This window comes from Henckelia pumila, chromosome 4 (assembly GCF_033568475.1).
Source record: "Henckelia pumila isolate YLH828 chromosome 4, ASM3356847v2, whole genome shotgun sequence".
NCBI classification, from domain to species: Eukaryota; Viridiplantae; Streptophyta; class Magnoliopsida; order Lamiales; family Gesneriaceae; genus Henckelia; species Henckelia pumila.
The window spans coordinates 152935754-152950470 of NC_133123.1; the positions used below are offsets into that span (position 1 = coordinate 152935754).

The 14717-nt window shown below is 43.3% G+C and overlaps 2 protein-coding genes across 2 annotated transcripts; both read left to right on the plus strand.

Moving 5' to 3' along the window:
- The first annotated feature begins 9281 nt into the window (after positions 1-9281).
- Positions 9282-10016, plus strand: LOC140862105 (uncharacterized). The gene has a single exon (XM_073265109.1). It carries the CDS (start codon positions 9282-9284, stop codon positions 10014-10016), a length of 735 nt encoding a protein of 244 aa, XP_073121210.1.
- Positions 10017-11923: 1907 nt separating this feature from the next.
- LOC140862106 (uncharacterized) lies at positions 11924-13674 on the plus strand. The gene is made up of 2 exons (XM_073265110.1): positions 11924-13065; positions 13461-13674. Exons 1-2 carry the CDS (start codon positions 11924-11926, stop codon positions 13672-13674), a joined length of 1356 nt encoding a protein of 451 aa, XP_073121211.1.
- The last annotated feature ends 1043 nt before the right edge of the window (positions 13675-14717 follow it).

Consider the following 14717-nt stretch of genomic DNA (forward strand, 5'->3'; position numbering starts at 1 on the left):
TAGACTTACCGGTGGTTAGAGAATTTGCTGATGTATTTCCGGAAGATGTTCCAGGTTTGCCACCTATTCGAGAGATCGAATTCAGTATTGATTTGGTGTCAGGTACTCGACCTATTTCCAAGGCTCCGTATCGTATGACACTTATTGAATTGAGAGAATTGAAGGAGCAGCTTGAGGATTTGATTGCCAAGGGATACATCAGACCCAGTGTGTCGCCTTGGGGAGCTCCTGTGCTGTTTGTGCGGAAGAAGGATGGTTCGATGCAGCTCTGTATCGACTACCGCCAATTGAATCAGGATACAGTTAAGAACAGGTATCCTTTACCCCGAATAGATGACCTTTTTGATCAGCTGCAGGGTTCTTCTGTCTATTCAAAGATTGATCTGAGGTCAGGCTATCACCAGCTGAGAGTGCGAGAGGAAGATGTTCCTAAGACCGCATTCAGAACGAGGTATGGTCACTTTGAGTTTATAGTCATGCCGTTCGGTTTGACTAACACTCCAGCGGTTTTTATGGGTTTGATGAACCGAATCTTTCAGCATTATTTAGATGAGTTCGTCATTATCTTTATCGATGATATTCTTATCTATTCGAAGAACCGTACTAACCATGCAGAGCACTTGAGGACCGTACTGCAGATTTTGCGAGTTGAGCAGTTGTTTTCCAAGTTGTCTAAATGTGAATTCTGGTTAGATCGAGTTGTCTTTCTCGGTAATATTATTTCTGAAGATGGAATTTCTGTCGATCCCAGCAAGATTGAAGCGGTTATGAATTGGCCTAGACCGACATCAGTACCTGAGATCCGAAGCTTCATGGGTTTAGCTGGTTATTATCGCCGATTCATCGAGGGTTTCTCGTCTATTGCCAAGACTATTACCCAGCTGACTCAGAAGAATGCGCCTTTTTTCTGGGCTGCAGATTGTGAGGCTAGCTTTGTTGATCTGAAGAGGAGACTGACCAGTGCTCCGATTCTTTCTATTCCGAAGGGTACTGGAGGTTTCACAGTCTATTGTGATGCCTCTAACCGAGGCTTGGGTTGTGTTCTTATGCAGCATAAGCATGTGATAGCGTATGCATCGAGGCAGCTAAAACCGCACGAGACTCGTTATCCGGTTCATGATCTTGAACTAGCTGCGATCGTCTTTGCTATGAAGATCTGGCGTCACTATCTTTATGGTGAGTCTTTCGAGATCTTTTCTGACCATAAGAGCCTTAAGTACTTGTTTTCACAGGCAGAGCTGAATATGAGACAGAGAAGATGGTTAGATCTGTTGAAGGATTTCGACTGTGAAATCAAGTATTATTCGGGAAAGTTGAATGCAGTTGCAGATGCCTTAAGCCGAAAGCTATGTTCTTTATCTCTTTCTACTATTGGTGTTTCTTAGTTGATCGATGATTGTTGCACTTCTGGTTTAGAATTTGAAACAGATAGGGAGACTATCAGAGTATTTGCTATTCAAGCCGAGCCGGATTTGTTTGTTGCAATCAGAGAAGCACAGAAGTCTGAGCCGAGCATTCAGGTTTCAGTAGAGAAAGTCAGATCGGGACATCAGTCTGAATTCCAGGTTAGAGATGATGTTTTGTTGGTGAATAACCGTATTGTTGTGCCTGATATTCCGGAGTTGAGACAGCGTATTCTCCGAGAGGCTCATTGCAGTCGGTTCAGCGTTCATCCTAGAGGTCGTAAGATGTACAACGATTTGAAGATTCAGTTCTGGTGGAAGAGAATGAAGAGCAACATCGCGAGGTTTGTATCTCGGTGTTTGAACTGTCAGCAAGTGAAAGCAGAGCGGAAACGATCGGGTGGTCTGTTGCACAACCTATCTGTTCCTGAATGGAAATGGGATCACATCTCTATGGATTTCGTTACGAAGCTACCACGATCCGTTCGAGGATGCGATGCTATTTGGGTAGTGATCGACCGATTGACGAAGTTTGCTTGTTTTATTCCGTACAGGATGACGTATCGTCATGATCAGATGGCTGAGTTGTATGTTAGCAATGTTGTGAGATTGCATGGTGTGCCGAAGTCGATCGTTTCAGATAGAGATCCTAGATTCACTTCGCACTTCTGGCATAGTCTTCAGGAGGCACTTGGTACTCGATTGCATCTGAGCACAACTTATCATCCTCAGACGGATGGACAGTCAGAGCGGACTATTTAGACGTTAGAGGATATGCTGCGAGCGGTAGTGCTAGATTTTGGCACTAGTTGGCAGGATTCTTTGCCTCTTGTCGAGTTTTCTTACAACAACAGCTTCCAAGCGAGTATCAGTATGACGCCTTTTGAGGCATTGTACGGTAAGAAATGCCGATCTCCGCTGTTTTGGGGTGATTTGTCCGAGTCACCAGATTTGGGGCCGGAAATGCTTCGAGATATGGCAGAGCAGGTTAAGATCATTCAGACCAGAATGAAGTCAGCTCAAGATAGACAGGCGAAGTATGCGAACATCAGACGTAGACCTCTGAGTTTTGAGCAGGGAGACCGTGTATTCCTTAAGATTTCTCCTTTTAGAGGCACTGTCAGATTCGGTAAGAGAGGGAAGTTATCTCCGAGATTCATCGGGCCGTACGAGATTCTCGAGAAGATAGGCGATCTTGCCTACAAACTTGCACTTCCTTCGTCTTTATCTGGTATTCACGACATTTTTTACGTCTCTATGCTACGAAAGTATCAACCAGATATTTCTCATATCCTTCAGCCTGACGAAGCCAAGTTAGACGAGACTCTGAGCTACTTTGAGTGACTGATTCAGATCCTTGATCGGAAGGAGAAACAACTCAGAACCAAGTTGATTCCGTTAGTGAAAGTGCAATGGAGCCGTCACGGTGTTGAGGAAGCGACTTGGGAGACAGAGTCTGACATGAGACAACATTTTCCAGAGTTATTCGGATGACGTGAGTTCTTCTTACTGTCTTTAGTTCTTTATTCTATCTTATGAGTTGTGATTCTTGTTGATTTCGAGGAAGAAATCTCTTCTTAGTGGGGGAGAATTGTAACACCCCATTTTTATCTTAAATGAGTTTATTTGAGTTAATCGGAGATTACAGAGTTCTCGAGCCGATTTGATTTTGATCAGGGTCCTTTTTGCAAATTTTGGAAATTTCAGGAACTAAAACGCAATTATTGATTTTAATATATTATCTACAACTTGATTGGCTTGGGAGTAGTCTTCTTCACCTCCCTTCATCTCTCCCAACCGTGTACCACCATTAAAGGCACCCCAAAGCCTTTTCCAAGCTTTTAGATTTCAGTCCGAGCTCGATCCAGCCGTTGGAAATTATTTCTGAAGGCAGATTTGTGATCACTGCAGTGAGAGCTCCGTTATACCGTAAGTATTTCTCCGATCGGATATGTTTTGTTTTTCGGAGGTTGTTAGAATCGATCTAGATTCTAGTATGTTGTTCTTGGCAGAGTTCTGATCGTTTATTATCTGTCGGTTTTGAATTAGAGCGACGTTCGGATTTGTTGTGATTTTTGGAATCCATTTTCGAAAATAATTATTTTGGGATTTGTTGGGATTGCCTTGTTAAGGTTGTATTAGCATTGTTATGAGTTTTTATCGCTATTGAACTGCTGTCTGCGTTGTCGGTTTGTTCAGTTATAGCCGTTATGCCGTCGATTTGAGTTTTGGAGATTTCGAACCGTTTTTGTATTGATTGAAGCTTTGGATTGTGAGTGATCATAGTTGTTGATCAACTCTTGTCTTCGTACAGATTCGTTGGAGTTTGTTGAGCCCCGTGTTAGCAGCATTGTTCGTCAAGAGTTGGACGAAGATCGGTAAAGAGTTTTCCTTGAGTCGTCGTTTGTTGTTTAGGTTGTATAGATGTTGATACAATCTTTTGTTGTAGCTTTCCAGAGATTGGAACTACTTGTCTTGAAAGGTAAAAGTAGTCATCGTAGCGGGATAGCATACTCAGGACTGTTGGTTCTCGAGTTTCCCTTTCAAATCACATATTGCATCAATACTTGTTCTAGCATGTGAAACTTGTATTTTGGTTGTTATTTGAGTTGTTTATGTGGCTTATGTTTATGTTTTGATATGCATTCATCTTGAGCCAATCTTGTTTCTAGCGGGCAGAACCGCCCCTTTTTGTTTAGACGTTTGGGAACTATGATTGAGTGGCCTAGGTCGTAGTCGTTTCGCCTGGTGCTAGCATACTCATTATAGTTGCTCAAAGTCTAGAGGAGTGGGATACGTGGCACCACCTCGATTGGGAGAGTCGGTGAGTCATTATGTGATTTCATCCTCGGGATCCCAAAAGCACAGTAGCAATCCCTCGTTTATCAGATTTGATATCCCGGTTTAAAGACATGCATCTCATTACGTTGTTATTGATTTCGTCGTTGTCTTGAAAGCATGTTTATTGTTGTATTACTTGTTATGTTGCTTTTACTGGGATTATCATTCTCACCTGTTATCCGGCTGTTGCTTCGTTTTGTATGTGTACTTGGCAACAGGTAGGGCAGGACCAAGTCAGCGAAGGCCTGGTTAACATCAAGAGGGGGAGCTAGTAGTGAGACTCGGTTTAGAAGTCATGTCAGCATGTATACCTAGTATATGTTAGAACATGTTTAGTTATCGAACTTCGTTTTTATGTTGTATTGATTATGCGAGCCTTGTCGACATGTTATCATCACATATTCTATATTTGGAGCGGTTGTATAACTCCAGTACTTCATGCATTAATTGGAGAGTTTGGGATTGTAATGCATGATTATATTTTGTTGATATCGGACTCAAGTTTCTAACATGAAATTCTGCTGTTTTTGGCTCTGTTTCTGTCGCCGCTCGATCGGCAATATGTTGCGGATCGAGCGAGGGCATTTTGATGCAGTTTCTATTTTGAAATTTTGTGGCTCGCTCGATCCGCAAGATCTTGCGGATCGAGCGAGGGCTGGTTTTCTCGGGCAGAACCTTTTAAGTTTTTGGCTCGCTCGATCGGTAAGATCTTACCGATCGAGCGAGGCACTATTTCCAAAAAAAAAAAATCTTTATTGCTTTTAACCTTTGGTTATTGTATGCCTTATTGTTGTTTAATCTCGAGATTAGTTATTTGGAACCGAGGTCTCACAGATGCTCTCTGTACTTTCCCGGCCGGAGTTCACCTTTTTGGATGTATTGCGCTAAGAAAATAAGAAGCAACCTGACCTGGTTGCTATTCATGAATTATTGCAGCAAGATGCGAGCTCCACCAGTGGGTATTCAAACAGAGGCGGGGTGATCTTGTTTCACGACAAATATTTTCTGGGCAAGGACTCAACTTTAAAAGAATTGATGTTGCGTGAATTCCATGAAACACCAATGGAAGGCCACGCCGGGGTACATCGCACATTCTTGCGTTTGGCTGCGAATTTCTATTGGGTGGGAATGCGACGGGTTGTGAAAGAATTTGTGGCCCATTGTTATGTATGTCAGACAACCAAGTATTCCACGTAACGACCATTTGGGTTGCTGCAACCCATTCCCCCTCCAGAACAGGTTTGGGAAGATATTGCGCTTGAATTTATTGTGGGTTTACCCTTCTCCAAAGGTAACACGACAATATTGGTGGTCGTGGATCGATTTTATAAATATGCGCATTTCAGTCCTCTTCCCACTTCCCACACGGCTAGCCAAGTCGCTGAGTTATTTTGCACCATGATCATTCGCCTACATGGAGTACCTCGCTCCATAATTTTCGATCGAAACCCCATATTCACGAGCCATTTCTGTGAAAAGATCTTTGAGCTGATGGGAACCAAGTTGCGCATGAGTTTGACATATCACCCCCAAACCGACGGACAGACTGAGGTGTTGAATAGATGCATTGAATAATATCTAAGAGCATTTGTGGCAGATAGACCTACCACTTGGGTTTCATATCTCGGGTGGGCTGAATACCATTACAATACCAGCCATCATTCTTCTATTGGTATGACGCCTTTTTAGGTGGTTTATGGCAGGCCACCACCCATCATCCAGTGTATGTGAGGGGAAATACTTCAGTGGCTGCCGTGGACGAGCTACTGGTTGACAGAGATGCACTCCTAAAGCAGCTACGCCACAACCTCTTGCAAGCTCAGCAACGTATGAAAGCAATTGCCGACACCCACAGAAAGGACAAGCAATTTCAGATAGGGGAGTTAGTATTGGTTAAACTCTCCCCTTACCGTCAGACTACGTCGCTCATCGGAAACATTCAAAACTTTGAAAACGATATTTTGGTCCTTTTTCCATCATCTCCAGGGTGGGAATGGTAGCCTACACCCTTCAACTCCCAGCTACGAGTTGCATACATCCGAAATTCCATCTGTCCCAACTTAAACCTTTCCAGGGGGATTTACCATATCAAATTGATTCTCTACCAGAACATAGCATCAACAATAAACCCTTGTCTATTCCGATTTTCCTCATCGCAACACGTATACTTTATAAACGAAACCAGAGGATTCGACAGGTGTTGATTCAATGGTAATGGGCAATCTACAGATGATGCAACATGGGAAAATTTCGATGAGTTATGTTCCATATATAATCAGCTGCAACTTGAGGACAAGGTGGTTTTTGAAGAAGACGGGAGTGATAGTCCAACTGTTATTAGCCCAATAGCTATTAACATAAGTGCCGAGACCATGACCCAGCAACTCAAAAATTGGGCTTTGAAAGGGCTTATAATAGGAGAAGATATGGCCCAAGGACAGCATGATAAAGAGCCCACAAATATTATCGAGAGAAAAGGGAAAGAAACAATGGAAGGCACCGCACCAGAAGATCATGGCTACAAGTAACACCAAATATCATGGTAAATTAATTTCCACCAATCATCAGTTGTCGATTCTACCAGCTTACTCGAAACTGGGTGGTTTTGTTGGATCTTGGCACCAGAACACCGGGGGATTATGTTGTTGATCAGCTATCAAGATGGGCAAAACGGTTCAATTGTTACAAGTCATGCGTTTTATTGTTGCGCACTTGCCAGGATGTCGCGTGTGCGGTTGGTAAATTCTTCTCTTCACTAGAAATAGCAATATCACACAGGTTCAAGCTAATCAATGTTGGAAAAATAGGTAGATTCGATAGACTTGTCTTTGGAACTTGGGTGAAAAAAGTTTGTTTTGCCGAGTATTTCCATCTCTTATATATGTATTTTGGCTTAGATTTGTGTATAAATCGATAACAAATGTACATTTTCTGTGATCGTTGAAACGTATGCCATTTATTGGAAGACATAAGAAAGGAAGATATGAACGGGGATGCAAATTCATCAAAACGAGTCAAACATGGAAAAATTATGAAACTTTAAAGAGATATATCAGAGTTGGATTCAAAGCTCTTTTTAATACGAATTTTGATTATAATCAAGGCTAAGGTAGTGTTTGAGAGAGCTTCTAAGAAACATTTCACAACATTTTATTAACAAAATTTCAAAATTTTGTGAAACTTTGTTAATGAAAAAATGAAAAGTGCTTTCTAGAAGTACTCTCAACACTACCTAAGTTTGAGTTTGGATAAAAAAAATAGGCATATTAACGAGCTTCTTCAATATAAAACTTCAAAATATATTTCAACATATAATAGAATTATTATACTATCTATACTTATATTTTAAGCCTGGCATGAGAGATGAATGAATTGGTACGGTTGGTCTAGTTTTTGGGTCAAATTTTATCCCGTGAAGAGAGAAATAACATAGGATGTTGTGTATTGAAATTTGAAATAGTTTTTTTAATCTCATGTTTAAATAATATTTTATTTAATTAATTACACACATGAAATATTGCAAATCATGTATATTTCAATACATAGCACTAATGTTATTGCTTTCTCCACAAACATGGATGTTTTTCTGGACCCTGTCCATCCTGCCCCGAGGGCCTCGTGCCCGAAGGGCAATTGGACGGCTCGGATCTCTTTGCAGATCAATTGATTTGATATACAAAGATGATCCGAGCCATTGATCTTGGCTTCAGGGCAGTACCCTGAAGTCAGCATCGACACTTTCGTTTTTCAGATCTTATGATTTTGAACTGATTCCGTTTATTGCCACTGCCACCACATCGGCTCCTTGTGAATTTTTATATATCATAAAACCTTTTATAAAACATAAATTAGCTTTTAAGTCCTCCGTTTTTTAAAAAATAAGCTGAAAACCCCTTGCGTCAGAAATTGGTGTAACACACACCTCAAATGCAATTGTCATATTTTTTTGACTTTTTATTACCTCAAAGGATATAAATACCCTCAAATATTTGAAATATAATATTTGTTGATTGATTTTTCCATGTATAATGATTCAACATGTTATTTTTAATTGAATTATTTTAAAAGTTTTAATATTATATGATTCCCCATGAGTGGACCCATCAAGTGCTTGAGCCCAATAAAGGCCCATAACCAAAGACTAAGGTCCGAGTCTCATCTTTTAGAGGTAGGGCTGGCTCATCAGGGGATTATGGAAGAAGGTGTATGTTGGCTCCTAAGGGGTGAAGAAGAGCCCCGTCGAGTTGGACCTTAGACATGAGGTTTCTAAGGTAAGTCGAAAGATTATGACAATTTGGAATGGAGATGTGAAAGAGTATATGAAAGAAGTGGAGGAGAGGCTCGCCCCAGGGTGGGCGCCCCCTAAGGCGAGCGACTCCTAGGGTGGACAAGCTCTAAGGCGGTAAGCTTGGTTTTGTGCCTTGAGTTGTCTTTGGAGGGCGAGCTCTAAAGGAGAGGCGCATGAACTACACGCTCATGGTCCCCTAAAAAGTGTTCGTGGTCCCATATTTTGCCTCCTATAAATACGGGTTTGCTCTTTCCATTTGAATTTAATTAGCTTTCATTTTGAGGGCGTCCAAGCTCCTCTTTCTCTTATTCGTTCACGTCTCTGACTTGAGTATCGGAGGGGCTACGCTGGGATACCCTCACGGCCCCCTCTAACATTATCTGCTTGATTTCAGGTTCATCTCTAGACTTGAAACTTTGGGCTTGAGTGAGATCTGGACCACCAAATTTTAGTGAGTATCACTTGGCGCCATCTGTAGGAAGTTTGAGTTGAGACGTAGAGATGGTTGGAAGGAGAGGGAGTAGAAGAGCTCACTCCAACTCATCTCGCCTAGGGCCGAGGATGGAGGAGCCTCCCCCTAAGAATACAGTGGGAAGTATGACCTTGGAAGAGTTGGGACAATTTATTACAAAGGTTGTGGGAGAGGCCTTGAAGAAAAATCAGGAAGTCTCGCAAGGCCAAGGCCGTGAGCAAGAGAGAGAGAGCAGTAGCAAGAAAAAGAGCAAGTGAAAGTGCCAGAAAATGATGAAATGGGTCAGCGGAGTCAGGTGGGGGGAACCCTACCCCCTCCGGGCATGGATGACCAAGAGAAGGAGGAAATGTGGAAGAAGATAAGGATGTTGAGACAACAACTTGGGAGCAAGGGTTCAGATCTTAAGAAAGAAAGTCCATTTGCCCTTGCGATTTTGGAGGAAGAACTTCCAGATAGTTACAAGAAGCCAAGCGTGGGAGAATATGATGGAAGTACGGACCCGGAGGAACATATGGGAAGGTTTGAGAACGCTGCCCTATTGCACCAATACTCTGATGGTATAAAGTGTCGAGTATTCTTGAGCACGCTGGTAAAGTCCACCCAGCAATGGTTCAACATGTTGAAGCCTGGGTCCATAAGGTCTTTTGAGGATTTTCGTGTGGCCTTTATGCATAAGTTTTCTAGTAGCAAAAAGTACCAAAAGAACTATTTGAGTTTATTTGTGATGAAGCAACATGATCAGGAAACTTTAAGGGAATTTATCCAACGCTTTAATGGGGCAGCTTTGGAAGTGCCGACCGCTACTCCTGATATAGTGATCAGCGCCTTTACCCAAGGGTTGAAGGTAGGTGAATTCTTCAAGTCTCTAGTTAAGAAGCCTCCATCAAGTTACGATGATATTTTGGCACGAGCGAAAAAGTATGTGAATTTAGAGGATGCTCAAAGATACAGGAGGACTGAATATAAGCCAGGGGGTAGTACCGTGGAAGAGGCGGATAAGGGAGGTAGATAAAGAGGTGTAGGAGAAAAGGAGGATGATCGAGCTCGAGGTAAAAGGCAGTTTTCACCTTATGTCCCCTTGGCTCCAAATAGGAACAAGGTGATGGGGGTAGATGAAGGAAGAAGGAGGCAAGGAAGTTCACAAAGGGTCGATGAAGGTCCCAAGTTCCTTCCACCTACGAGGAGGGAAAGAACTCCCCCAAGAGGCAATCAAAAGTTTAGATCACCTCCGCGGCGAGGTCGAGTTCCTCCTTGGGTAAATCCAAGAACGGAGGTGCCGAGAAAACAGATGGAGGGTCAAGTTCCTCCTCAAGGGCTTGACCAAAGAAGGAGGGTGGATGAGGATAATAACCCTACCAGAGGTATGATTCATATTATTTCAGGAGGCGACACCGACGGTGATTCCGGACTGGCGCGTAAAGCGCATGGAAGGAGGATGGAAAACTTTGAAATATCTAAAGAGTTGAATTTACCTCAAGATCCCATAATCAGTTTTGGACCCAAAGACCTTCATGGTGTCGTGGCTCCGCATAATGATGCTTTGGTGGTCATGGTCACAATTGCAAATTATGATGTGGCGAGGATATTTGTTGACAGTGGGAGTTCAGTGAATGTGTTGTTCAAATGGACGTTGGATCAAATGAAAATGGAAGGATTTGAATTGGAGGCTATCTCAACACCTTTGTATGGATTCACAGGTCATGATATTCGACCGTTGGGTCAGATTTTCCTCCCAGTATCCCTGGTAAATGATCCTCGACGGGTCACCAAGATGGTGAGCTTCACGGTGGTAGATGCTCCTTCCTCATACAATGGGATTTTGGGTCGTCCAACTATGAAGGATTTTAGAGATGTGGCTTCTACGTATCATCAAAAGCTTAAGTTTCCCGTAGGAAGAGAAGTTGGGATGTTGCGTGAGGATCAGAAAGTGGCACGCCGATGTTATGATGAAGTGGTGCGCAAAGAAGGAAAAAAGACATGGGTGGAAGTCATCATGATACGGAGGGGTGGGGCTATGTTGACAGTGGCTAAGAGAGAGGTTCAAACCCTTGAAGAGGAGGAACCTAAAGTAGTGGAACTGGGGGTTAGCGGAGAGAAGCTTAAGATTGCTGCTGATTTGGAAACAGAGGTCAAGGAAAAGCTCATTATTTGCCTAAAGGCTAACCTTGATGTATTCTCTTGGTCAGTTCAAGAGCTTAGAGGTATAAAACCAGCGGTTATGTAGCATAAGTTAAATATCTTGTCTGGAGTTTTCCCCGTAAAGCAAAAGAAGAGGCACTTCGGACCCGACAAGGATAAAGTGATAAAAGAGGAAATAGGGGAATTGCTTGGGGCTGGGCACATTCGAGAGGTGAAATTTCCTACTTGGCTATCGAATGTTGTGTTAGTTCCCAAGAGCTCGGGTGGATGGAGGATGTGTGTGGATTTTAGGGACCTTAATAAGGCATGCCCAAAAGATTGTTATCCATTGCCTCGAATAGATCAACTGGTGGATTCTACGGCCGACCATCAATACTTATGACTAATGGATGCTTACCAAGGGTACCATCAAATCCCTTTAGCTATGGAAGATCAAGATAAGGTAAGCTTTATCACCTTCGAGGGAACTTTTTGCTATGTGATCATGCCCTTTGGGCTTAAAAATGTCGGGGCTACATACCAGCGTTTGATGGACAAAGTGTTTTCCAAGCAAATAAGCAGAAATGTGGAGGTGTATGTGGATGATATCATGGTAAAATCAAAAGATGCAATTGGACTCATCGATGACTTGGTGGAAACATTTTCCACCATACGGTCTTATGGATTGAAGTTGAACCCTCAAAAGTGTATTTTAGGAGTTAAGAGTGGAAAATTCTTGGGATACATGGTAATCGAGCGTGGATTGAGGCTAATCCGGAGAAGGTTCAAGCTGTACAAAATATGACTTCTCCTCGGGGTCCGAAGGAGGTTCAACAATTGACCGGGAGAATCACGGCCTTGGCGCGATTCATTTCTCGGTCCGCTCATCGTAGCCTGCCTTTCTTCCGTACCTTACGGAAAGCCAAGAAGTTTGAATGGGGTGAGGATTGTGAAAAAGCTTTTGGAGAATTGAAGAAGTATTTGGCTGAGTTACCTGTGTTGGACAAGCCGATGGCTGGAGAAGGATTGTGGGTGTATCTATCAGCTTCGGAGGGATCCGTGAGTTCAGTTCTTGTTAAAAAAGAAGGTTCAACACAAAAGCCTATTTATTATGTGTCGCATGCCCTTAAAGGGGCTGAGTTGAGGTATTCGGGGTTGGAGAAGTTGGTTTTGGCATTGGTGATGACGGCAAGACGTTTGAGGCCATATTTCCTATCTCATCCTATAGTGGTGCTTACAAACAGTCCTCTAGGAAGGATTTTAACTCACCCAAACGTGTCGGGACGGTTGGTGAAATGGGTTACCGAGTTGGGAGAGTATGATATACAGTATGAGCCAAGAACTGCTATTAAGGCGCAGGCTTTGACTGACTTCTTAACCGAAACCGTTCATTTGGAAAGTGAGGATCCGTGGAAGGTATTTGTCGATGGTTCATCGTCTATAGAAGGAAGTGGAGTGGGGGTGGTGTTGATCTCTCCTACTAGTGAGGAGGTGAAATTGACAGTGAAATTAGATTTCAAGGCATCTAACAATGAAGCTGAATACGAAGCTGTCTTAGCTGGACTTCGAGCGACTAGAAATATGGGAGCTATACGGATACACGTCTTTTTCGATTCACAATTGGTGGCACAAAAAATGAAAGGGGAATATGATGTGAAGAATGAAATGCTTATTGAGTATGCTCGAGAAGTGGATAAGGCAAAAAAACAATTTGCGGAGGTGGTCTTTGAACAGATACTTAGAAGGGAAAATGAGAGAGCAGAGGCTTTGGCGAAGATGGCTGGTTCTATGGGGAGTTGGAAAACTAGAGATGTGGTATTTCAGGTGGAGCTCGCACCTCATATGAGTCCGGTTATACCTGAACTCGCGGAGGAGGATTGGAGGGTCGTTATAATTAATTATTTGGAGGGAAAGCTGCCTGAGGACCCTAAGGAAGCTCAAAGGTTTTTTTTTTTTTTTTTTTTAAAAAAAACACCGCCGGGAGCGGGGGGGTTAGGCAGACCCCTACCTGTATATAAACATAAAAAAGCGATACAAATAAAACCTAACGGAGGAGGGGGACTAGGCCAAGACCTCCCCAAAAGGCTATACAAAGGTAATAAGAACATCAGAACAGCTAGGGTATCGAAAATATACAACCAAAGCATCCCTAGGAAATAAGTATAAACAAATAACATCAAAGATAGCTAACTAAATCAACGTCAGCAGTCATCCTGAGCAGCAAAAGCTAGAAGAGAGCCACAGCTCGGCCCAGCAAAATCAAAAACGGACACTGAGGCGCGAAGAGTGGCTGGTATCAGCCTGTGCAGTAAAACCTAGAGGAGATCCACAACTTCAGGCCAGCAAAATCAAATCCGACACTAAAGCGCGAAAAGAGGCTGGCACCATCCAGAGCTGAACAACAGATCAAAGCTATGCAAGAAATATGCCCAAAAGTCATGATCAGCTGGGAAGTCACTATACATAGGCCGCGAGGAAAAAGAGGAGCGACCGCAAACCAGCAGACCCAGAGCAAAAAAGCAGGAGAATGGCGAAGGAAACTCAAGCCATAACCTACAGCGAGGGGCACGAAAGACCGCCCACAAAACATCCAAACAACAGCAAGAACCAGGCAAGGGGAAGCACAGAGAACGCCTGATGATCCATCACCCTGAAGAAAGCAAAGCAAGCGACAGGGGAACAGACTAACTCCAAAAACTCCGGAAAAGGGCCGGAGAGCTGTACCTGCAAAGAAAAATAAATAGCTACATATATCTAAATCTAGGATGACCTAGACCAAAAAGGAGATCAAACAAAGAAAAAGAAAGCCCAAGAGAAACGGCTATAAGCGAGCGTGAGGCTCTAAGAAAACCTAGATCTAAGGTAAGGAAGCCCGGAAGAGTCAGAACGGGCCAACGCAGCGATGTGAGTGGTTAAACAAACACCAATCTCCAACAAACACTGCCTATGATCATGAGCCTGCCGTGCCAACGCATCCGCAGCCGAATTCCCTTCCCGATAGATATGCGAGAAATGAACCGGCCTATTCCGCACCAAAACACGCATCCTCGAAACAATATGGTCCAAATCCCAACGGCACCTCCGAGATCTAAGAATCTGAATAGCAATCTGGGAATCAGTTTCAATCCAAAGGGGAAAAGGCTAAGGTCAGAACAGAGAAGAATACCCCTCCAAATCGCCCAGAGTTCTGCACGGACATTGGACCCCAAACCAATGAACTCACTAAAAAACGCCAAGACCCTACCAGAAGAATCTCGGACAACCCCCCCCACAGACGACTCACCCGGGTTACCTCTCGAGCTCCCATCCACATTGAGCTTGAAGGACCCAGGTGGAGGCCTCAACCAACGGACGATCGCAGTCTTGTGAATCCGTTGGAGTCCGACCGAAATGCCCATCTTCCTCGCAGCCTGCAAAGCCCCCAGCCAAAGACGGGGCTTGATAATAGTTGCGGAATGAGCAAGTCTCAAATAAGTCAAAATTTGGAACTTAACCTTCTCCGTAGAGTAGGGTAAGTGACGGTGTTTAGTATCATTGCGTGCAGTCCAGAGGAACCAAAGCACGACAAAAGGAATGAATTCCCTCACATTACCCC

Bases quoted from the DNA above. Each gene is read 5' to 3' on its own strand.
- LOC140862105 (XM_073265109.1), top strand. From the start codon at position 9,282: ATGGGTCAGCGGAGTCAGGTGGGGGGAACCCTACCCCCTCCGGGCATG.
- LOC140862106 (XM_073265110.1), top strand. From the start codon at position 11,924: ATGACTTCTCCTCGGGGTCCGAAGGAGGTTCAACAATTGACCGGGAGA. The intron at 13,066-13,460 runs GTTTTTTTTTTT...CCACAACTTCAG, and splicing joins GACCCTAAGGAAGCTCAAAG to GCCAGCAAAATCAAATCCGA.